The 23617-nt window shown below is 37.1% G+C and overlaps 1 protein-coding gene across 1 annotated transcript in view; it reads right to left on the bottom strand.

Moving 5' to 3' along the window:
• BRCA2 (BRCA2, DNA repair associated) overlaps positions 1-23617 on the bottom strand; it is a 40012-nt gene that overhangs the window by 3886 nt on the left and 12509 nt on the right. The window contains exons 10-22 of the mRNA XM_026851101.1: positions 18300-23081; positions 17023-17115; positions 15537-15606; positions 14717-15138; positions 13551-13741; positions 12787-12974; positions 8713-8883; positions 8054-8405; positions 7244-7399; positions 4992-5136; positions 1664-1782; positions 420-621; positions 31-197 (exon numbers count right to left, since the gene is read on the bottom strand). Coding sequence (XP_026706902.1) covers positions 31-197; positions 420-621; positions 1664-1782; positions 4992-5136; positions 7244-7399; positions 8054-8405; positions 8713-8883; positions 12787-12974; positions 13551-13741; positions 14717-15138; positions 15537-15606; positions 17023-17115; positions 18300-23081 — 7058 coding nt within the window. The remainder of the gene's footprint in view (positions 1-30; positions 198-419; positions 622-1663; positions 1783-4991; positions 5137-7243; positions 7400-8053; positions 8406-8712; positions 8884-12786; positions 12975-13550; positions 13742-14716; positions 15139-15536; positions 15607-17022; positions 17116-18299; positions 23082-23617) is intronic.

Here is a 23617-nt window from a genome sequence, read left to right as displayed (position 1 = left end):
GACATATCTTTATGCACTTCAAGCACTTACCGATAGTTGTAGATACCGAGTTTTCTTTGTTGCTGTTAACTGTATGTTAGTTGAGTCTGATCTTCCTTTGGACTGTGATGTTGACAGCTGGTAGATTCTGTACCGACTGCCTTCTTTTAACAACGAACAAACATCCAGCAGTGGACGCCAGATACTCAGTATCAATCCTAACAAAATCAGATTAAATTATGTTAGCTGTGAAGGCTTTTAAAAAAATCAATCCCCACGTTACTCCCTCCTACCCAAAAACCCTAAACCAAAACCCCAATAAAACTGGTAATATTAACATGCAAGCTAGAATATTGTTAGGAAACTCTTCAAACCTACCTGCTATGTTGTTCAGTTACCATGTTTAGATAAAAGTTATTTATAATTTTCCAAGTACTAACCTTTATGGTTTTCTTGCTTTCTGTAGTCTACCACACATAATTTCCATACAGTAGACACATCTCTTTTGGAGCAACCATTTTCTTCCTTTTCTGCTGATTCTAAAGCCTTCTTGAATTCTTCCTGTATCTGAATTTGCTTTTTATCATTCATCAGCTGCCTGTGAGCATTCAAAGCTTTTAATTGGTCTTCATTGAGATATCCCTATAACCAAGAGATAAATGTATTCAGTATCTTTTTTATCAAGATTTTTAGACAGCTGCTTTCTTAAGCGTTCATCTGTTACAAGCAATTCATCATTCAACTGACACAGTACTAGGTGTGTTAACACAATAGCAGTCACTGGTCTTGACTGGTACTAAGCCAGTGCTCTGTTGTCCAGGTATTACATTACACACTGTCCATACATGATCATGCCTGCTTAAGAGTGCACAACTAGGGTGAATATTTAATGTAACAGGCATGCTTGCCTGTTTCATAAGGAAGAAATATGACAAAAAAGTTCTTTAAGAAAAGAAAAGCTGACCTCTCAGCAGGTTTCTATCTCTGAGCTGACACAGTGATTTACACTAAAATGCATCAGGAGCATTACCTTTCTGACCAAGACTTCAAGATCCAGATGCCTTTACATGTAGCACCACAGATACGTGTATTTCATCAAAGAAATATTTATCAAATAAAGTCACAGATCATATGGCTTTATGAAAGTAAAGGACCCTGACTTGCAAAAGGAGAGGCATGTATTTGAATTTTAACAACTGGCAAGGACTAATCACCTGCATCTTTATTAATAAAAGCATAAACATTTAAAAGTTTTGACTGAATGGGAACAGGGAATGAAGAGAACAATAATACAATCCTTCAAACACTTCAGGTAACATCATGCAAGAATATGTGTGTGAAACTCAAGACTTACGAGATTAATTTAGTTGTCATATATGCAAGACAAAGCAAAGTAATAAAATTAGAAGTAACATTACCTTTTAATTGTGCTGTATCCTGGATTTTTATATCAAAAGAAAACAGCATTCTGTTTTACAAGCCAAGATAATATTGATCTATTTCAACAAACCTTCATTAAAATATTTTCAAAATTTTTTAATCTTTATTTAACAATAAGCATGCTGTAGAAAATCTTAAAAGGCAGCAAAAATAAACAGTAATTTAATGGTTGATTTTAGCAGAAGGTACTAAACTAATTTATTCCACAAGCATTTCAAAATTAGCCCAGTAGGATTTACATTACCTCCATGTAAACAGGATCAGATGCATTCTGAATTGCTTCATAAAGTTCTGCACCATCTTGCAAATTACGTATTTGCTGTCTTGTGAGTATGCGTGATCTTGGTGTTCTGCTAATTCTTTCTGTTGAAAAAAAAAACATTATATTGGGTAAACCCAATACACTTTAAAAATGAAACAAAAAATAATTACATAAGAAGAATGGCAGTACTTAGGCCTTGCCAGAATAAAAATATGAAACACTATATAGGAACTGATATATGTGTGTGTGCATATATATATATGTATTAGGACAAGACAAGCAGAAAGAAAAATCTTGTTCATTTAAATACACATAGATTAGAATATTCTACAAACTTAGGGGAAGCCAGTATCAGCATCTGCACTTAGGAGAGGGTGGGAGACTTGATGGGCTGCCATGAAACTTCATCAATACTTTGACCATATTTTTTATGTCTTTCAGTTCTTCTTACACAGCAGAAAAGTCTCAAAGATACCAAGATCTGGGACAGCAGGTGACTACAGGCCTGCACATGAAGGCTCTGTAGGACAACAGCTAAGAGACAAGCTAACTTCATTACATTAAACTATTACCCCCTTCTTAGGTAAGTAATTTTGCTGCTAGCATTTTGATGCATTCCTTCAGCATAGTAGACTCCAGTCTAGACAAGTTTACCAGTCAGATATAAAACAACACAATGAAGTGACTGATACGTGGAAGTTCATATCAGTGAAGTTAAGAATTGTAAAACAATCCCTGATTTCAAGTAAGAATTCAATGGGGGGGGCTGTGTGTTTTTGTTTGGTTGGGTTTTGTTAGGGTATAGCTTTATCTGCCTTTTCCTTATTATTTGTGATGAAGCAGTTAGAGAACATCCCAGTGTTACAGATCACCATGAGAAAGATTTATGGAAAGGGAGAGGCTATCTGGTTTGTAGATACAATCCTGTGAAATTTGAACTGCACAGGCTACTGTTAGTGATGGAATCACAGAATCATCAAGGTTGGGAAAGATCTTGAAGATCATCCAGTCTAACCCTTAACCTAACACTGACAGTTCCCAACTACACCATATCCCTCAGCACTGTCAGCCCGACTCTTAAACACCTCCAGGGATGGGGACTCCACCACTGCCCTGGGCAGCCCAGAGAAGGGCAACAAAGCTGTTGACAGGTCTGGAGCACAGGTCGTACGGGGAGAGGCTGAGGGAACTGGGAGTGTTTAGTCTGGAGAAGAGGAGGCTGAGGGGAGACCTCATCGCCCTCTACAGCTCCCTGAAAGGAGGGTGCAGAGAGCTGGGGATGAGTCTCTTTAACCAAGTAACAAGTGATAGGACAAGAGGGAATGGCCTCAAGTTGCTCCAGGGAAGGTTTAGACTGGATATTAGGAAGCATTTCTTTCCAGAAGGGGTTGTTAGGCATTGGAATGGGCTGCCCAGGGAGGTGGTGGAGTCCCCATCCCTGGAGGTGTTTAAGAGTCGGGCTGACATAGCGCTGAGGATCTGGTGTAGTTGGGAACTGTCAGTGTTAAAGGTTAACGGTTGGACCGGATGATCTTCAAAGTCTTTTCCAACCTACATGATTCTGTGATTCTCTTCTCCAGGCTGAACAGTCCCAGCTCTTTCAGCTTTTCCTCCTACAACAGATGCTCCAAGCCCTTAAGCATCTTCATGGCTCTTTGCCGGTATTCTCTCCAGTATGTTCATGTCTCTTGTACTGGGAAGCCCAGAACTGATCACAGCACTCCACATGTGGCATTACCAAGGATAAACAGAGGGCAAGGATCACCTCCTTAGAGCTTCTGGCCACACTCCTCAACTCATCCACCAGGACCCCCCAGGTCCTTCTCTGAGGAGCTGCTTTCCAGCTGGGTAGCTCCCAGCAGGTACTGGTGCAGGGGACTATTCCTCCCCAGGTGCAAGATTTGAACTTCCCGTTGTTGAACTTCACAAGGTTCTTGTCAGCCAATTTCTCCAGGCTGTTGAGGTCCTCTAATGTATGTCACTCATCCTAATTTTGTATCATCATCACACTCTGCCCTGTCGTCCAGATCATTAATGAAGATGTTAACACACGACTGGACCCAGTGTTGATCCCTGGAGTGCACCACCAGTTACTGGCCTCCAAAGAGGCTTCGTGCCACTGATCACCACCCTCTGGGACCGACTGTTCAGGCAGTTTTCAATCCAACTGTCTGCTCATCTAGCCCACGCTGCATCAGCTTCTCTATGAGGATCTTAAGGGACACGGTGTCAAAAGCCTTGCTGAAGTCAAGGCAGACAATATGCACTGCTCTCACCTCATCTGCCCTAGCCAATAATTTCATCACAGGAGGTTGTCAGTTTAGTGAAACAAGACTTCCCCTAGGTGAATCTCTGATGACTACTCCCAATCCCCTTCTTGTCCTTCATGTGCCTGGAAATGGTTTCAAGGATTAGTTGTTCCATCATCTTCTGAGGGATTAAGATAAGGCTGACTGGCCTGTAGTTAGTTTTCCAGATCCTCCTTCTTGTTCTTTTTGAAGACTAGAGACACATTTGCTTTCCTCCAGTCTTCAGGCACCTCTACCAATCACCATAATCATTCAGAGAGGCTCAAGAGCAGCCTTACAAAGACATCAGCCTTCTCCTGCTGCACTTGTGGGCTCACCCCATCACCAACCAGGCTTACACACATCCATTTTGCATAAGTAGTCTCTAACTTAATCCTGTGCCACCAAGGGTATGACTTCCTTGATCCACTTTACTGTGGTCTCCAGGGCTTGGGATTGCTGAAGGTTGGTATTGCTAGTTAAGGCTGAGTTGAAAAAGGCATTCAGTAACTCAGCCTTCTGCACGTCCTGTGATCACCAGGGTTCCTGTCCCATTTAGTGGCTCCACTGACCTCAGTGTCTCCATAGTCCTGCAGTATTTGTGAGGAAAGATGCTCAGTGTTCAGTCTTGGCTGTTCAGGTCCACTGAGATGCACCCTAAGCAGTGCCTACCTCCAGGTGAAATATTACTGTGTCAGGTCTTTGAAGAGAATGAAAATAACAATTCTGCAATTCTGTAGCATTTCCCTGAACATCATCTCAAGTTTAGGAAGAGGTTTCTAGATAGCTGCAAAGCCAAGCAAATAAGTATATAACTGTTTTGTACTTAAAGGTCTTGATACATAGGAAGTAAAAAACCTAAAATAATACAACATAAAAATAACAACAAAGAAGACAACCCAACACCCTATCTCATCTTCTCTATCACCAGAATAGTTTTGGCCCTTTTTTTAAATTCTTCTGTAAATGCCAAAAAAGTTTTTGTGTTCTTACTACATGTTCTGAAACAATGAAAGCTTTACCTTCATGCTTTTCATATTCTGCTTGGATTTTTGCAAACAGATCTTCTAGTTTCTTTTGCTGATCCTCTGCATGCTTGGCAGCTTCCCTTTCTTCAGCTCGGCTATTACGAAATATATATGAACCAGCTGATGTCTTTTCCATCCACTGAAATAAAAAGATTCAAACAAAAACCAGACTTTAAATTTTTAACCTCGTCTAGCTTCATTCTAATACTCACTGTTAAGCAAAAGTGTTTTAACAAAATGAACAGGTAGTAGATTGTAACTTCTTTCAGGACAACAGATAAAAGACAAAAGCCAACAGCATTGGTTAGTAAACCTTCACTTTCAAGACACACAGACAGAATGGAGCACTAGTCAAAACTGCATGATTTAACAGCTGCAGAAACCATGTCTTACAGGTATCAATGATATGATTTAGAAGATAACTGGATCCCACTAATAGATAAAGATACAAACTATCAAATTCAGCGTTTATTAAAAATATACCAGAACTGCATTCTACCCAATTTCTCTTTCCACATCACCTGTACTGTCTGTTTGAACATGCTAGATAGATGCTGTGAAAGAACTATGATGTTGTTCTGCAGGTGGTCGGTCTTAAACTTCTGTCTGAAATGGTTCCATGGGACTACAGCCTTGTCCACAACCCTGCCAGATCTGTCTTGCCTGATTTGAAGAGATTTGCAAATCAAATCAAGAGGTCACTGCTGCTGAAAGCGGCCCCTTTCCTTCCTCTTTGCTGTGCAGTCCCATCTTCTCTCTTGCACAGGCTCTAGCACGTACCTGACCTCATCAGACCATGTCAGTTTGTTAATTCAATAAACAGCAGTTTGTTGTGTTGAGATTTTTGTGTTGTTGTTGTTGTTGTTATTATTAATTAGTTAGTTACTCTTAGTTTAGTGAATTAAATTAACTGAGCAACAGGATCAGGTGAGGTCCGGGTTCGGCACAGAGAAGCAGAATGAGGAAGGGTTGAAGGACTAATCCTTAGGAGGCAGTAAATTGTTGAAATAGGCTCTGCCTGCCTCATGAACCACATGCCATGTGTCTCCTGCACTATTCACAGTTAAGACACCTTTAATTAGGGTTACTGTGATTTCTACACTTCTTGACTCTCCAGGTAAAAGGAGACAGATAGCCCAAGTCTTCCTATCATTTTAGTAGGTTTGAGCAAAAGTCTCAGTGGTTTTGTTTTGTTTTGGGTTTTGTTTTTTTTTGTTGTTGTTGTTTTTTGTTTTTTTAAATTATCTACATCAGCATGTCATTCTCTTGATATAGTGAGATTCAAAGCACCACTTCCCTCCCCAGCCTGGAAGCCATTTACCATGATGCTGTAACAGATTACAGTTCCCTTTCTGGGGACCTAAATAAATGTTAGTTCTACCAGACAGTTCATATAATAAATGCAGCAATTTGGTCCATTAAGGTAATGATCTAAATACCAAAGCAACGATCCAAACCGAATATTACTATTACCTTTGCAGAATTCGTTCTACATTGATATAATTATTTAGAAAGCAAGCAATGGAAAAAACCCCTATATGTACATGCCAAGTATAACATACTCTGAGGAAAGTTAATAAAATCTCAAAGTTCTATTAAGAGGATTGATTACTAACAAGAATATTGTTTCTTTTTGTAGTTAGTATTGTTATAAAAACAAGTAATTACAGCAAAGTCTGACCATATTTAAAATGTGTTTATATCAAGTGATATTTAACAGATCTTCTATTTTACACCACAGTCACATCGCATTTTAAGTAATATTTTAGAATAATAGATCTTACACAATATAGCCAGCTACATGTAAGAAAAAGTAATCTTACTAATGGTTATAAATATTTAACATCTTTGCAGGGATATGTATCTTAAGGATAGAAAAACTGGGTTTCACTTCTACTCGGAGTTGAAACTGTCCCAGGTTTTTTCTCCTTTAAAACAAAGTGCTGTGCTTTTTAGATTACAGAACTGAAATTCAATTTTCTCTGGCTTTTTGAAGCTGAAAGCAAAGCCAGCCACAAGATACTGAGCACAAACTTAAATTCTTCTTATAGCAGGATACTCCAGTCCTGAAATATTAAATACATGCACACTGCAAGAACCACTCCTGTTCATTTTACACATAATGGTACCTTTTCTTAAATTTTTTAGTTCTCTATATTATGTCTGGTTTGAGAAATGAGATAGCAATTAAGTAATATAATTTAATCTCATAAACCTCTTAGATTCATAAAATACTTATGCCATACCTGAATAGGATATGTTCTTTGAATAACTACGTCAACACACCCCACTGCACCACCCTCACAGTAAAGCGATGACAAAGGCAAAGGAAAAGGTCTGGGATCCCGATGAAATCCTAGTTTTGCATGCCATCGCACGCGTCGAGTGCTGTTCGCTGAAATCTGAGTAAGTTCAATGTTGAATGATAAGCTGTCACTGGTAGGTCAAAAAGGTATCCAACTTACATACAGGAAAGACTATTTTCACACTAATCTCGCCTAAGAATATCTCATTTTTGTACCTGAACATATTAACATTTTAAATTCAATGTTTCTTTTCATATTCAAGAATGTATTTTAAACAGGAACTAAAAATTGATGAGTTAAAATTCTCTGAGAAATGAGCATGCTATTGCTTTGTACCAGAGAAGCAAAATTTTTATGCTTCACCCAGCACTTTAATCATCCTCAAACAAGTCGAGACCCAACCCCAACCCAAGCCCAGCCTCTCACAACCTGCTCCCCCTCACACCATTCTTCACTTCCATGTTGTCTGTGATGGATAAATACTTTCTGTAACTTGGTGCTTCACCAAATCAAAGCGCCAGAACTGTCAAAACACACAGCAAAACTTGGCAGAATTTTACACTATAAACTTCTCTTCCAACCCTAGTGAACAGTGTCATGTCTTACAAATCTGGTTATTAAACTTCAACAAAACTGTGTCTTTATAAAGCCCTGACAAAACTTTCTCTGTTTACAAAACATGGCTCAACTAAATAGCATCTATCACATCTCTTTCACATCCAATCAAGCTGAACTAATGTTTTGTTTTACCTTTAACATAAGGGAATCTGGGGCTTCCAGTGGCGTACATCCATTCTGAGAGCCAACAAGTTCTGCTCCATGCACTATGATCTTCTGACCAACAGAGAGCCTTCCTCTATGTAAGAAAGCTTTGAGAGGTGGATCCAGAAGAGCTCTAATCCCATACCAGCCATCAGTAACTTCAATTATTGCTGCTGCTTTTTTACTTTCCACATTCTTATTGCTGCTGCTAGGAGATACAACAGTGTTTAGCGATATGATTCTAGAAACACACAGCACAAGTGTTTTACCTGCCGCATCATCTCTTTCAGTTATTCTTTTGATTGCTGATCGTTTACTTTTATCAACTTCCAAATCATACCTACAAAAAGAATTCATGATGCTTTGTTAAAGAAAACAAAATCCATCACATTGTTCTTCCTTAAAAACAATTGTACCAAACCACTGCTTATTTAATCTATGATAAAATACCACTGTAGCAAGCAAATGTTATATAAATTTTTTGCAAATAACATGCACTACATTAATTCTGACATGCACAAGTTTAACAACATAAGCATTCTGATAAACAGTAAGTACAAGGCAGAGGTGCTTATTTTGTAATATTATGAACTAGAAAACGCACTGTATCACAAATTACAACTCCAAATATATTGCTATACACGTACCTATATTTCAACTGCAACAGCACTGTTTCTGGTGTCAAACATCTGTTAGCAAATTCATGTGGAAAAGATGCTTCCATGGCTGCCAATTTCCATACAATCCACCTATAGTGATTGTAAACCCAGGCTTCTGTTATTAGCTTGGGATCCACACCAGGAGTGTCACAGAGGGCTCTGCAGATAAATTGTTAATAAATTAACCTGAAATTCACTGTAAGTTTTTACTTGCCCTTTTTCCCTGGTGTTTTATTCAGTGTATGTACCTAGGCAACATTAACACAGAAATAATTTGACAGTGAAAACAGGAAGGTTACATTCCCTAACCTGATCTGATTATTGTCTGAATACTGAAGTTTTGTCCTCTTACGCTTTGGCAGCATGCATGTGCATACGTGCATTTGTTCTTGAAATGGAGATTTTTTTTTTTGACCCTAACAGTAGCTCCAGGGACGTGCTCCATGCAGTTACGCACAAGCATAGGGGGACAGAGGTGTGCCTCCATTCCTTTTCAGCCCTGGAATTTCCCTTCATGCCTGATGAGTCCATAACAATCCAACCTCCTCTACTTCACAGTTTCTAGAGTTGTGGTTTGGGTGTTTTGTTGATTCTTTTTAAGCACACGTGTGGACAACACATTTCAAACAACTTTCAGCTGCTACTGAAGAATGAGTTGGGTTGGAAACATCTATTTTTTCCAGCTCTTGCAGTCACTAGGAAGGCCATTTAATTAAAAGAGGAAAAGGAAAGAATTAGACCAGAGATTCAAATAGCTGAGCTATTAGACTGATTAGAACACAAGTCCTATCAAAAAGTCAATTTCTGACTTTTCGGAAAGCCTCAAGAAAATTTTAAGGAGCTGTACTGCAGTTGAGTGAGGAAAAACAATGTAGAAGCCAAAAAGTCATATACAGGAAGATTAGGAGCAGGCATGACAATCAGATTAATTATTATTACATTAGAAGAGAGCAAAGCAATCCCAAATCTCCTAAGAGATACTCTTACTGTGTGAAAGAAAATGCAATTCAAGAGTTAAAGACAGAATTCAGCTGAAGATTAAGATCCTAAATACAAACGACTAAACGAAAGCATGTATATGCTAGTTGATGCAGTTCCAATTAATATACTTAAAAGGGATAAAAAGACTGATTCAGTTAACCAACTCTCAACCATATGCTTTGTATGTACATAAAATAAATCAAGATACAGGAACTGAAGGTAACCTTCTGGGGAACAACCTCTACAAAGTACTTGAGAGGCTATCTTGCATTCAGGGTCAGATGGATACTGCTACCCAGAGCAGGTTCTGACACCAACTCCACTGTGGCTACTCTGGATTATTTAGCAGTATGTTGGTGGTTTCTCTTTTCTGTTTCTGCAAAATTAGTGCAGGGAAAGCCATATATCTGATGGTCTGACCACAGAATCAGGAGCACCTCTGAAAATGATTGTTAAGACAAGCTGCCTCTGGAACAAGAAGTTGGACTGCCTAAAAAGGCCAATATTTGGCACATCTAGGTATAAGATGTTTTATGCAAATGCTTTAATACCTTTCCTATTCATGGGACAATTATGTGAAATTAATCAAGATTATCGCCAACATGCTAAGCAACAGATTGCAAATACACTGATCCAGAGTTGGATGCATTGTTCCCAGAGATCTACTGCTTCTTAACAATAACAACCTCAAACCTCGTGTTTCCTATTAATTTGTGTAGTGATGTTGCTTGTCAGCCTAGAAATAGCAATTTCATGTGAGAAAAGAATAACCAGCACACTTTCTAAAATGCACGCAACTCCAGAGAACTAACATGTAGGCAAGAGGCCCTGCACTGTAATTACACATGGATGAACACCCCAGACAGTCTTTTATGCATCTACCATAAATGCTTTGTAGGAACATACCATCTAGCAAGGTACATCCCCAAAACATTCAACAATTGTGTCGCTACTGGAGGGAAATGCAGAATCAGGGATATTGATGATAGCAAAAAACTTACCAAATGGGGAGGAAATGAGACAAGTAACAAGTTAGGTCAAGGTCTGCATACTCTGCCTTTAAGTGACTACATTAAATGTACATGCCTACACATCCCATAGCTGTCCATGAAACAGCTGGGGCATGTGATGCCACCAGGTGCAAAATGGAACTGTGGGAGAATTAGTTCTGCCCTACAGTATTTAGAAAAAAAAAACACAATCAACTTTAAGGACTGCTCTGAGACAAACTTGGTTTACTGTCAGAGAGACTCAAGAACTTCCATAACAGCATGAAAAAATTATTAGAAGCAATTTCTAAACAAATAAAAGACAAGAGCGTGACTGGTAATGGCCAACATGGATTTACTAAGAGCAAATCATGCCTTAACCTATCCAATTGAGTTCTATGATGAAGTAACTGGTGCTGTGGGCAAAGGGAGGGGCAGTGGATGTTGCATATGTTAGCAAGGACTTTGACAATATCTTACAGTCTCTTTATCATTAAATTGGTAAGATACAGGCTGGATAAGTAGATAAGGTGGGTGGAAAATTGGCTAGACCACTGAGCATAAAGAATTGTGATTATCAGTATAAAGTCCAGCAGGTAGACAGTAACTAGTGGCACCTCTCAGATACCAATACAGGGACCAATGTCATTTAACGTCTTCATTAACAACCCAGATGATGGCATGGAACACACTTGCAGCAAGTTTTTGGATGACACCAAATCTGCAGAAGTGGCTGATAAACTGGGAGGCAGTGTTGCTATTTAGAGGGACCTGAACAGGCCAGAGAAACAAACTGGCAGGAATCTCATGTAATTCAACAAAAGCCAAGCAGCACAAAACCATTCTGGGTTGTGTTATTAGTGAAGCCAGGAAGGCAGTGATCCTTCCCCACTCCAGCACTTGGGAGACTTCATCTGAAGTTTCTACCCAGCTTCAGATTCACCAGGACAAAGATGTCATTATACTGGATCAAACCCTGCAGAGGGCCACCAAGGTGATCCCCCCCCTGAGCTCTCAGGGGCTAAGAACATGACATACAAAAGACCTGGGTTTGTTTGAATTTAAGAGAGAAGGCAAAGAGACCTTATTGCTGTCTACAACTACCTGACTGGAGAATTCAGAGAAGATAGGGACAGACTCTTTCTCAGAAGCACACAACAATAGGACGAGAGGCAACAGACAAAAGCTGGAACATGGAAAATTCTAACTGGAGATAAGGGTGGTGGTTCTGGGTTTTTTTTAAGCCATGAGAGTGGTCAACTAGCACAGGCTGTCCAGAGAGGCTATGGGATCTCTGTCCTTGGAGGTGTTTAAGACTCAGCTAGACAAGTCCTTGAGTAATTAATCTAATTCTAACTGTGTTGAACAGGGGCTTGGACTGGATGAATGCAAGCAGTCCCTTCCAACTTAACTGTTCTATGATTCTGGGGACTCCACACTTGATTGATTGTCATGGAGTAGTTGTTGGGTATGGACACAGAACAAATCCAGTTCTCTCAAGATAAACAACTATTGTTGACACAAAAAACATTTCCTCCTTGCATATACCTGAAAAAAAAGCTTGAATGAGCTTTACTAGTGAAGTCTTGGCTTCCTTCAAATAATGTCAGCTTTAAAAAAATTATATTGAAAAAACATATTTTCAGCCCTGTCCTGACAAAGTAGCCCTAAGCACCCCCCTAAACAACCTTCATTTCCATCAAGAAATTCTAGAGCCCAAGAGAAATAAATCCTTTTTCACTTGGAAAAAAAAAAAAAAGAAAATCAAAACCTATTAATGCTAATTAAACAAAATGGTGAAGTGCTGAATTAACAGACAATATTTTTCTAGATTAAACTGTTGCAGAATCCACAGAAATTTTTTTAATTGCTCTATATGCTTTCTTTAATGGTCAGTGAAGATCACTAACAACATTAGTCTATACAGTAAATTTAAAATCCTACAATATCTTTATTCACACTATCAGAGGTGTAAGTGAAAATGCACAGTAAATAGAGGCTTTAAAAGATCAGTGTTGGAGTTATTCTAGGGGATAAGAGAACCACTAAGTAATAAATAACATACTTGTCTCAAGTTCATAAGTAACAGTACCTGTAAAACTCCTTTTTTCCAGCTTTTCCCTCATCTGTAGGTATTAGCCATCCTCCATCAGCAAGTTGCATCCCATTTCCAGCTAATAAATACTCCTCACTGAAAAAGTCTTTGATGAGGAACTGGAAGGATTCTGCATTTGTGCTGTTAACTTGTATGCAATGTTTTGAAACACCGTATGTGTAAAGCTGAAAAAAATTAGATGAAAAAGACAAATAATTAGAATACAGTAAGAATTCAGCTGAGAGTATTTATAGGTAATGTTATAAATTCAGATAAGATATTTCCTTGAGATTGAAACAGGTTTTGTCTGACCTTGTAATTTAGTATGTAATCCAAGGAGAATGAAGGAATTCCCAGCAATTTGTTTTAGCAAAACAGCATCACAGCATGCTTTAAAAGTGTTTAACAAGTTTAAAAAGTTTTGTACTTTCAGTGTACCAAAAGCAAGAGGCTTACCTAAGCTTAAATTTTGTTATCATAAAACAACTCTGGGTTAAAAGTCAATAGTAACTATAATCGGTGGATTTTTTTCCTCGTTTTATGCTTCTCTCGTTTGATTGTAACAGAGACATTTATGACCCTTATTATTTGGAATAAAAACTGTGGATATGCAAAGCTACTCAAAAACTATAGCAACTGGTATAACAGCTACTGTAAATATCTCAAATCTGAAGAATGTATCTATTGAAAAGCTACCGAGTTTTTGCTTTCTTAAGGAATAGATCCCAGGAAAGTTGCACAGTAAAAAGATATCAATATACCTCTTCTGTAGAATAAAAAGTCGGAGATTTCTCTTCTACTGCAGTTTTCAGAGAGATTCTATTTCTTGCAGATGTTTTAATGACATAAAGACTGCCTGGCTGTGAGCTAATATTTTGCCTATATTTCTTTTTAATTCTCATTTCCTGCATATCTCTGGCACAGCGGAGATTTGTCATCATCTTGACCAGAGCTGCAAAGAAAAAAAAAAACCAAAACCATGAAAACCTTTTTACAGTATATAAGATCTGCAGTCACACTATAAAAGCAGATTCAGAGAAGCACATTTTCTAAGCCACTCTGCAAATTTTTAGAAACTGCAACAGTCTAAATATTCAAAGTTCAGTGCATTTAAAAAACAGTGTTTACTGAAGGCATTTGAACAGTATTTATATGAAGTATGTTCATTTCATGATATTCATAAGTCCCCAAACCAAACTTAAATCCACATATTTTTCCTCAGACTGAACTCTATCTTCATAGAAAATTCCAAATGAACAGAAATTAAGAACTACAAAACCCATAATCCTGAGATTTTTGTCCTGTAAACAGTGAGATCTAATTCTGCAAATGTTCATGCACCTGTTCAAATATACACAATGAGTCTTTCTGACAAAATACAGATTATTTGATTGTAATAGTTACAGAAATCATGCACACTGGATAATTCAAGTCATCTTAGAAGCATAAACCAACATGCTAAATAAAGTCAAACAGCTGAGCATTTAAACTCTGCCTCACTGAAAATGACACAATCGGCCATTTATATGGTTAAGCCTACATTTTAATTAGGAAACAATGAAAACAAGCTTCTGCAGAAGTAAATGAAGTATATATAACAAGGCTAGTTTTTCAGGTTCCTAGACTATTTTACTGAAAAGGTATATAAAATCAAGCATCAAATGAAACATAAGACATCTTGTTTCTGCAGTGCTGTGTGAAAAGAAATTTGTGTTCTTAAATAACTTTCGAGATGAGTTGTATATGCTTTATTAGGAATGCAGTATAAAATATTAAGAAAGTAATTATTTCCTAATTTTTCTGTCAAAAAAAAAAGCTTAAAAAGGAGCTTCTTATTTAAAGAGAAGTTTGACAGAATATGTAAAACCCTTAAAGGTTTAATTCTGATAGTATTCACAACAGTTAAGTGATCAAAAGCTGAAGATACCTAAATTGCTGTTTTCTAGGTCAGTGTCTGCTGCGTGCTGCTCGCAAGACTGGCGATCAGGAGGTTCAGCAATATTTTGTTCAGTTTTGATCTGATCTAATTCCGTCTCTTTGGTCCTACTTTTGCTGATCAGTGAGTCACATCTACTGCTGCTGCTGCCTTGTTCACCTGTAGAAAATGTCAGCTTGGTTTTGAACGGTGGAATAAAACTTTTAACAGATTTGCCAGATTTGTACAAACTTCTTGTTTCTTCACTCTCTTTTGCTGAGACTTTACATGGAGCAGAAACCACTGAGGTACCATTTGTAGACTGCCGTAGGGCACAATGCTGAAAAATGACAGGCTTAGATTTGAATCCTTTGAAGTCTTGATCAGGTAGAGTAAGGGTAGGATTCCTGACTTCTTGTTGTTCTTTAGTAGCCCTACAAAGATGACAACTTTTAAACATACAGATTTCAGCTTCCTGACAAAAACCTTTGTCAGATTTTTATATTCTTAATTTAGTAAACACAACTTTCAACACTACGTCAATTAAAAAACAACATATCAGTCTCTGAGATTTTAAAAATTGAATACTTAATTTCTATTGTTTGAGAAAAGATAAATACAAGTGTAAAATTCATTTAGCATCTCACTGGTCTACTGCAGCAATGTGTGTTATATGGTAATTTAATATGTTTATTTTGAAGTAAGATTATTAGTCTTTTATAAAGGTGGGTAGCAAATTATTATGGCATATTCTGAAAAAGTTGCAAGGGCTTGCAAAAGGTTTTAAGAAATTGCATTAGAAGAACTCTAAAATATATTGTAAATTTCTCACCCAAAAGGTTGACAAGTGATGGGTTTTAAAGGAACATGGTACATAAATTTTCTTCTGTCTTTGAAAATGCCTACAAAATAATTAGAAAAAAGTTTGAAATAGTACATTATATAGATATTTACAGAACATGTTTCTTCTCTATTAATGTTATAAGTATATAGAAGTTTCCAGAGTGCATTTAAACATCTTTATACAAGCTTTAAACATACTGGATTAGATTTTTAAACATACTGGATTTAAACTTCTTCATAGTAGTTGCAGACATACCTAAAGGATAAGTGACCACAATGCAGAACTCTAAAGTTCCTATTAGTGAGCCTGCAAGAGGTTTTTAGGCTCCTGAAAGGGAAATGTTTATCATGTATTTAATTCCGTGTAGGTTCACCATTCAATTTAGAACTCTTTTTTTAAGTTACAACAGAAAAGGGGACATTTGACAGACTCTTCCTTCCATCATTGAAGGAATTATCTACATAACTAAATCACATCTGTCTGGAATTTAAACTCATTTGTGCTATGCCCTTTTGGCTACAAAGAGGAATTTTCCTATGAGAAATCATATGTACAAGATGCCACATGTTCTGTAAGTCAGAAGCAAGACTGTACTGGAGATTAGAACTGTTTTCAGTTGTTTCACCAAAGAATAACACCATTCAAATCCTGCTGCAGGGTAGGATAATATTTACATATGAAGGGTACAAAATTATTTTCTGGCAGCAACTTATAAATTCCATATAAAATTTGGGGTTTGTGTTTAGAACAGATTTAGGACAGCATTCAGGAACCAATATACTGGTTAAACCAACACATTTGATGAATCCTGCTACTGAATTCTGTGTGAGAGCATACAGTGCTTAGAAAGAACAAGCTCCTTTAAGAACACAGTTTATCCCATAACCAAAAGCCATGACAAAAATCACGTTACTCTCATACCCTAGTCACTAACTAGCTTCACCTAAAGCATCAACTCAGACTTTACAACTTTGATTTCACTTTTTTATAAGTCTCCATATTACTGGCTCAAAATATTAAAAGCATCTGTAATGTAGAAACCTCTCAGTAAGTATATTCTTCATAAATTATTACATGATGAAATTACCAGTACCTTCTCATTTTCCTGTTGCTAGTTTTTAATTGAGAAATTACAGATTAATAATAATTATTCATCCTACTGAGACTAGAATCTGTGAGATTTAGGATTGTGATAAACTGGATAAATTCCTCCAACCTGGAAATTAAACCAGAGTTCTTGCAGAAGCAGTATATTGTAATATATTTAGATTCTACATGATAAGGCATATGACTATCATGTGATTTCAAGTCAGCAGAGACATTATCAAATAGCAGCTTTCCTGAATTTTCATTACTATATTGATAAAAGAAGCAGTTAAGCCATTATTACATATTAGTTTATTGGAAATTGAAAAGTTCTAAAGATAACAACCAAATTATATTACTGTTTAGAACACAAGACAACTAAAATTACCATCAGGGGTGCTTTTTGAAGCTTGCAGAGATCTGGGGGGATTCTTTGTTCTGTTAAATTCAAGCAGCAGTTGTCTTTTAATTGGAGGTTCTCCTAGGATGAAACCACAAATTTTTAAAAGTGATGTTCCTTTGAAGTTCAGTTTCTTACTAATACTGTATAACTTAATTATAATTTCTAAATAAAAATTCAAGAAGTCAGAACAAGCAGAAATTGCAAGTTTTCAGATCATACATCTCTATTAAATGGCTGTTTCAAGCAGAGAGCTACTTCACCACAATTTGCAAAAATTCCTTCTGTACAAAATGACTGTATATTGTGTTACCAAGAATGAGACACCATATAATGAAGTATGCTGCATAATCTTTTGTGGTTGGTAGGCCTTTTCTGTCCATATCAAAATTCATGAGCCTTAAATTATCAGACATAATCAAGATGGTCTGCCTCAAAAGTGCACCACAGCAGCACACCTCACCTACATCTTTTTTTTGTACTTTCAGTAATCAGAGTCTCTATAGAATTCTAAAAGGGACATAACATCTTTCACAGAAACTGTATCTAAGGCTATGGTTCAGCTGTGGCACAGCTGTTTCAGGCTGGACTGACACCAGTCCTAATCTGCCTTGGTACACCTAGCCAAACTTTGCCCCACTAGCCTGCCCGACCTTTGTACTTGAACTTGTGCAGCTAGGCAGCAACTCTGTTACAATCTCCCCTTACATAAGTTTTCAGATAGGCCGGGTCCCTCAACAGGTCTGAGTGACTGGGCAAGCATTAAGTAGCAACACTTCTGCCTGTAGCAGAGCAATTTTAAATGGTAAAAAAATGTCCTTTTAGACCAACAACTGTTTTCCGTTGAGACTAGTAATCTCAATACAAGTGAAAACTTGTCCTCACCTACGAGGCATAAAAAGGTGAAAATGGAAATACTAACACTCATGTTTCAATGAAAAAACACTAGATTTGTGCAGAGGTAAATAAAGAAGTCCGCTCAGAGAGAAAAGGAGCAGTAGCTTTTCCATACCTTTATGATAAATCAGCAGAACCTGCATGCCTTCAAGATTACTAATCACAAATTTAGCTTGCACTGTGCGTTTAAGGCTGGAAAGAGTGAATGAACTATTGCCTGCAGCAAGAAGCATTTTGTCATTGACACCTAGGGAAAGAACTCCAGCTTCTGTAATGACCTAAAAATCAATTTGACATGCAAAAAACCCCTCCAACAATCCCTTGTGCAGAAATAATAGATGTTGAACATACATAAGACAAAGACCTACCAAGTGAGTTTTCTTCTTCAAACTGCCTCTTCCCAAAGGTCTTATTTTGAAAATTTGTATCCAGTCTGCCACTGAAGGACCGTACATTATTTTGTACTCCAGAATCGGAAAGATCATCTTCCATAAAAGCTCTTGCACTTCCTACAGCCTCCACTTCCAAGTAATTTTTTGGAGTTTGGAGAAAATTAATATTCATTTCTTCTTTAGCAGTAGCACTGCATGAAATTGCTTCAGACTCTGTTTTCATCCCCAGATTCAGCTGCTCTTTTCCAAACGACCTAATCTCCTCTTGCTGAAAGCTATTTTTAGATGATGTTAACTGCTTGGGTTTTGTACTATGTGGTATGTACTCAGGCATTTTGACATGATGAGTGCTTGGAAAAGACTTAATTTCCTCAGGGTAAATGCTTTTTAAGTCAAAGTCTTCACTGCAGCTTATTTCCATTTTGGATTCTGAGATCACTTTATCAGTTAAAGATTTTACATGTTGACCGCTTTCTTTAATTGAACTAAGTTGATCCGCAATGCAAAGCCCACTGCTCAAAAAGTCGTCAGGTTCTTTTAAAATTGCCATTGCTTTTTGGTAGGCTGTTTTAGAGACTGTTACCTGCTTCCCACTTGCAGTGCTGAAGCCTAAAGCAGGATCTGAAATCAGTTTAGTGCTGGTATTTTCCTCCCCTTTTGGTAACACACTCTGCATTTTCTTAGGAACTACTTCAGTCCACATTTCAGACTTTTCAACATCTTCCTCAACTAAAAATGTTTCCTGTACATGTGATGAATGATTACTTTCCATTTCAGAAAATAGCTGCCTAGCTTTCTTGAGTGACTCTTCTGATAGCTGTACAGGCTTACCACTTGCTGTACTAAATAATCCAAGATTGCCTGTAGAAGAATCCGACTGCTTTATCTGCTTATCTGGAACAGGCAAGTGCCCTAAAAGCTTAATATTCTGTTCAAAGCATTGACTCTGAGAATTTGAAACAGACTCTGCACCTGAAAATGTGTTTGTACCTTGGTGACCATTTTTACTAGTACTTGCATTTATTTTAATAAAATGAGATGCATCTGAATTAATCTCTTCGGTTCCTGTAGCATTTAAAAACTTAGTGGAATTAGGACATGCAGCATGAATGACAGAAGATGTATTTTTTTGAATTTCTGTTTGATTAGTTCTTGAGTTAGACTCAATTTTGTATTTTACAGATTCACTGTAGTCTTCCAGAAACATCTGTTTGACTCCTGCTAATGGACTTTCCGAAACAGAAATTGCTTTATCTTTCACCGTACTAAACACAATTTGTTTCAGACCACCCTTTTGATTTTTAACATCAAGTGTTTCTTTTAACCTGGTTAAATTAGTTTCATCTTCAGGAAGACTGATTAGTGACTGGTTTTGGCAAGCATTAGCTATGGTGTCTGTCAAGCAGTTTGTATCAGCACAAGGTTCATTTAAATGTTCTAAGTCAAATTCCTTACCGTCACAGTTCAAATAAGAGCTACTTTTTGAAGTTAAGAGGAGGGATTGATTAGATTTATTGTTACTATCCTCAACAAACAAATTATTTTTTGTATCTCCAGGCACTGAATTATCTTCAAGGTCATTTGAGATCTTCATTAAATTCGGAGATGCATCAGAGTGCACAGGAAAATCATGCATGTTTTCCGAATCATCCTTTTCCCATGAGTATGTTGTCTGTGTCTCTGCAAACAGTTTTCCATCTTCAGACAAACACTTTCTACTTAAAGCATCACTCTCCTGTCTGGGAAGGAATTCCAACTCTAACTTTCCAGGTCTGACATCAGCTTTTTTACATGCATACAAAGTTACCAAACTTCTTTCACAATCTTCACCTGGATTAGCAAATGTATCTACTTTAGCAGTATCAAGCACCCCAGCATGTTTCATGGGACTGCTCTCTACCACTTTCTTAAATTCATCTCTAGCTTCTTCAAGAACAAACATTTTATTAAGTTTTTCTGGATCACATTGAGCAATGCTTTCAATATGTAAATCACAATCTTCGACACAGTTTTTACCACATTTCCTTTTCTTTCTGGGGTTCTCAAAATTGTCATTGTGTTCCTTTCTTACATCAACATTCTCGGAAAAAAACTGTTCAGCTTTAGCCAAAAATCCATCGGCAATTGTTATTTTCTTGCCACTAGCAGTATGAAAACCAGTCACGTAACTCCCTTTCACTTCATTTTTTTCAATGTCCACCTCTTGCTCGAAAGGTATTTGATGATGGTAAGAACCCATTTTTATTCTGCTTTCTTTCACTAACAGGTTCTTATCATGTGCAGTGTCTTCTGTATTTTTATGATTTGTCTGTTTATCAGAGTTCTCAAAAACATTTGCATCTCTCTCTCCGCACTGTGCATTGAGCAAGAGTAGGGAATGATCCAGAGCTGGATCAGAAATGGATATATCACCACCAGCTGGACTTTGAAATTCTAGTGGCAAGTGTTCATTTTCCGTTTTGTCTTCTCCTTTCTGATGAGGAGACAGGTTTTCCATTTCATCAGATATACTTAAACGATGTTCTTCTGCAGTTGTAGTAGCATTTCCTAGACATGTTATATCTAATGAGTCTTCTGTCAAACAACCTTCAACTTGGCAATCTCCTTGATTCAAAAACCGTCTGGAAGTTTTACGATTCTGGTTATGCTTTTTAATGGATGAAAGACTGTTGATAGTGTTAGTACTACTGAAATTAACATTTTCATTATCATTTACTGATCTTTGTGATTGATTTTCCGTATCTTCCTTGAATGGTGTACTAGTATTTCTGTCATTTTTTTTCTGGGCATGGCAGGAAACAGAACCTGTGTGGGAAATGGCATCTATGCTTTTGAAATCTGAAATACAAACCGTTTTTCCTTCATTTTCTTTTGTCAGGCATCTGATAAAATTACAGTTATAAGACATATGCCTATTTGAATTGTGACATCTAGTACTAGTTTCAGATTTAAACAAATAGTTATCATTATCTAAGTCCCTGAAGACCTCTGCAGATCTGGTCAAAGCCTCCTTAGAAATATTTATTTTTTTACCTCCAGCTGAAGTAAAGCCTACAAAATCAGGAAAGGTGTCCTGTTTAGCTACTAGAAAGCTCCCATCAAATATTCTACTTCCATCTCTGTCTAAGTTAGTAAAAGTAACCTTTTTGTCATTTTTATGGAAAACCACTCTGTTCTCTTTTTCATATTCCACCACTTTAGAGTCTTGATTTATGTCTTCTTGCTTAGTACAACAGCTGTCTTTTTTTACCTGATTTTCAGATTTAAAAGTATTAGAAAAATCAGTATCTTTCCTTGTTTCAGAAATATTTTCCACATTTGTTGTTCCACGTGCTTCTACAGTTCCAAACTGTTGAAAGACATGACACTGTGTCATCTTGTTTTGTTTTCTAAACTGTGTAAATTCAAACTGACTACCTGTTTCTTCCAGGATACTAGAAAGCTCAGCAATTTCAGCTTCTTGGCTTGCTGTTAAAGTTTGATTTGTTTCTTGCAAGGATTGCTGACTTTTAGGGAAACTTTTACACAAGCCAACTTTATGTGGAATAAACTGCATATGCCTGCACTCAAGAACACTTTTCTGTGAATCTAAAGAATCAGATAAATTACTCGCCAACTCATTTTCTGAATCTGGTAAAAACACAGTCTCCTTTTTAACCTGATTTGAAAAGTTTCTGATTCTTTCCATGGAAGAGGCTTCAAAGTATTCATTTTCAATATCTTTGAATAGCATTCTGCCTTTTGCTATACCGACTTCAGAAAATTTAATCTGCTTATTGGAAGCAGTCTGAAAGCTACCAAAGCCCAGATTCAAACTGCATGTGTTAAGATTTCCAAATGATTTCCCTTTATACTTTAGGCTCTCCTTTGAGTTTGTGCTAGAATACATAGGTGCTATTTGCTTATCTTCTTCAGGATTTACTTCATTTAAAGAATTATCATCTATACAATCTAAAAATTCTTTGGAAATCTCTACAGCGACATTATTGCAAGCAGCTGCTTGAGGGCTTTCATTGTTTTCAACTGACTTTGGCTCTTGATTGTCAGTTACAACTTCCAAAAAGGCAGTTGCATCTGTTTTTTCTCCTTGTTTTAATCCAGTACTATCATTTTCTGAGCAGTTTATTCTCAAAGGCCCAAGTGCTTCTCTACAGTCAACTACGGACTGTTGGTCTGTAGCATGACTTTTATCAACTGGTATTTTATTGCAACAGTCACTACTGACTTCATTTATGCCAGAGTTCATCTGACTCAAAGCATTATTGAAACCATCATTTGCCACAGACGTAGTGTCATGGTGCCTATCAATCAAGCATTCATTATCCCTAGAAGACCACACAAGTTGTTCTTTAAGGCTCCAAGGTACAGCAGCTCCATCATTCACATTAGCACTCGTATACTTGTCTTCCTTGCCTTTCCCTAAGCAACAGCCTTTAGGGAGCATTCCGGAATGCTTTCTTGCCATTAGGCATGCTGAAGTTCGAACTTTCCGTTTTATATTTGAAATTATTTTACTATTTAAAGAATTTGTTGTGTCGTCTTTCTGTGTATTAGATACTTCTAAGCATTTTAGTGATGTAGCAGGTTGAGCTTCTCTTGCATTTTCCCCTAAGTCTCTCAGGTCTGGCTGCTTCAGCCTGTCGTTGAAGGACTTGTCAGATGAGTTATCCATTACATCCATTTTTAAAGTACAAGCACTGAAATTATCTTCCTTCATATTCAATTGCAAATGCTTTCTCTCAGCAAGAAGCAAGCAGTCTACAAGAGAAGACATTACAGAAAAACATGTTAACAAAGTAGTTCTCAAACAAGTGCAAATTCCAATTTTCATAAAATTTCGTCTCATAAGATCATTTCTACACATGTTAACACTGGTACCATAAATATCACGTTTGTTTTCAAATATGAACACCTTGACAAGACTGAAGATCTTTTTAATCTAATCACGTTCTACTAGCCAGAAACAAGTCAGAAGGCTGCAATTAATGCAGTTAAAAAATAAATCCATTTTTAGTTCTAATGAAATTTGAAGACATGGACTTCCATTCCTTGTGTCTCACCATAAGGATTTGTTTCAAACTTTAAGGAGAAGTACTTAACTCCTAATACTAAGTAATTCTTCTAGCAAGAACAACAGCTTTTAAAAATAGGAGTATGCACTTGTTTTCATTATATAATCTGTTTTTTTAAATATTTTGTGCTTCTGGAAGAAACAGATACACTGACTTAAACCCCTAATTTTCGAAAAATAATTATACAATTTTACCATTCTTTACGATCTCTTTCAAGTTAAC

This window comes from Athene cunicularia, assembly GCF_003259725.1.
Source record: "Athene cunicularia isolate RWA chromosome 1 unlocalized genomic scaffold, athCun1 chr1_part1, whole genome shotgun sequence".
NCBI lineage: Eukaryota > Metazoa > Chordata > Aves > Strigiformes > Strigidae > Athene > Athene cunicularia.
The sequence above is the reverse complement of the archived record's forward strand: the minus strand, read 5'-3'. Positions and strand labels throughout refer to the sequence as shown.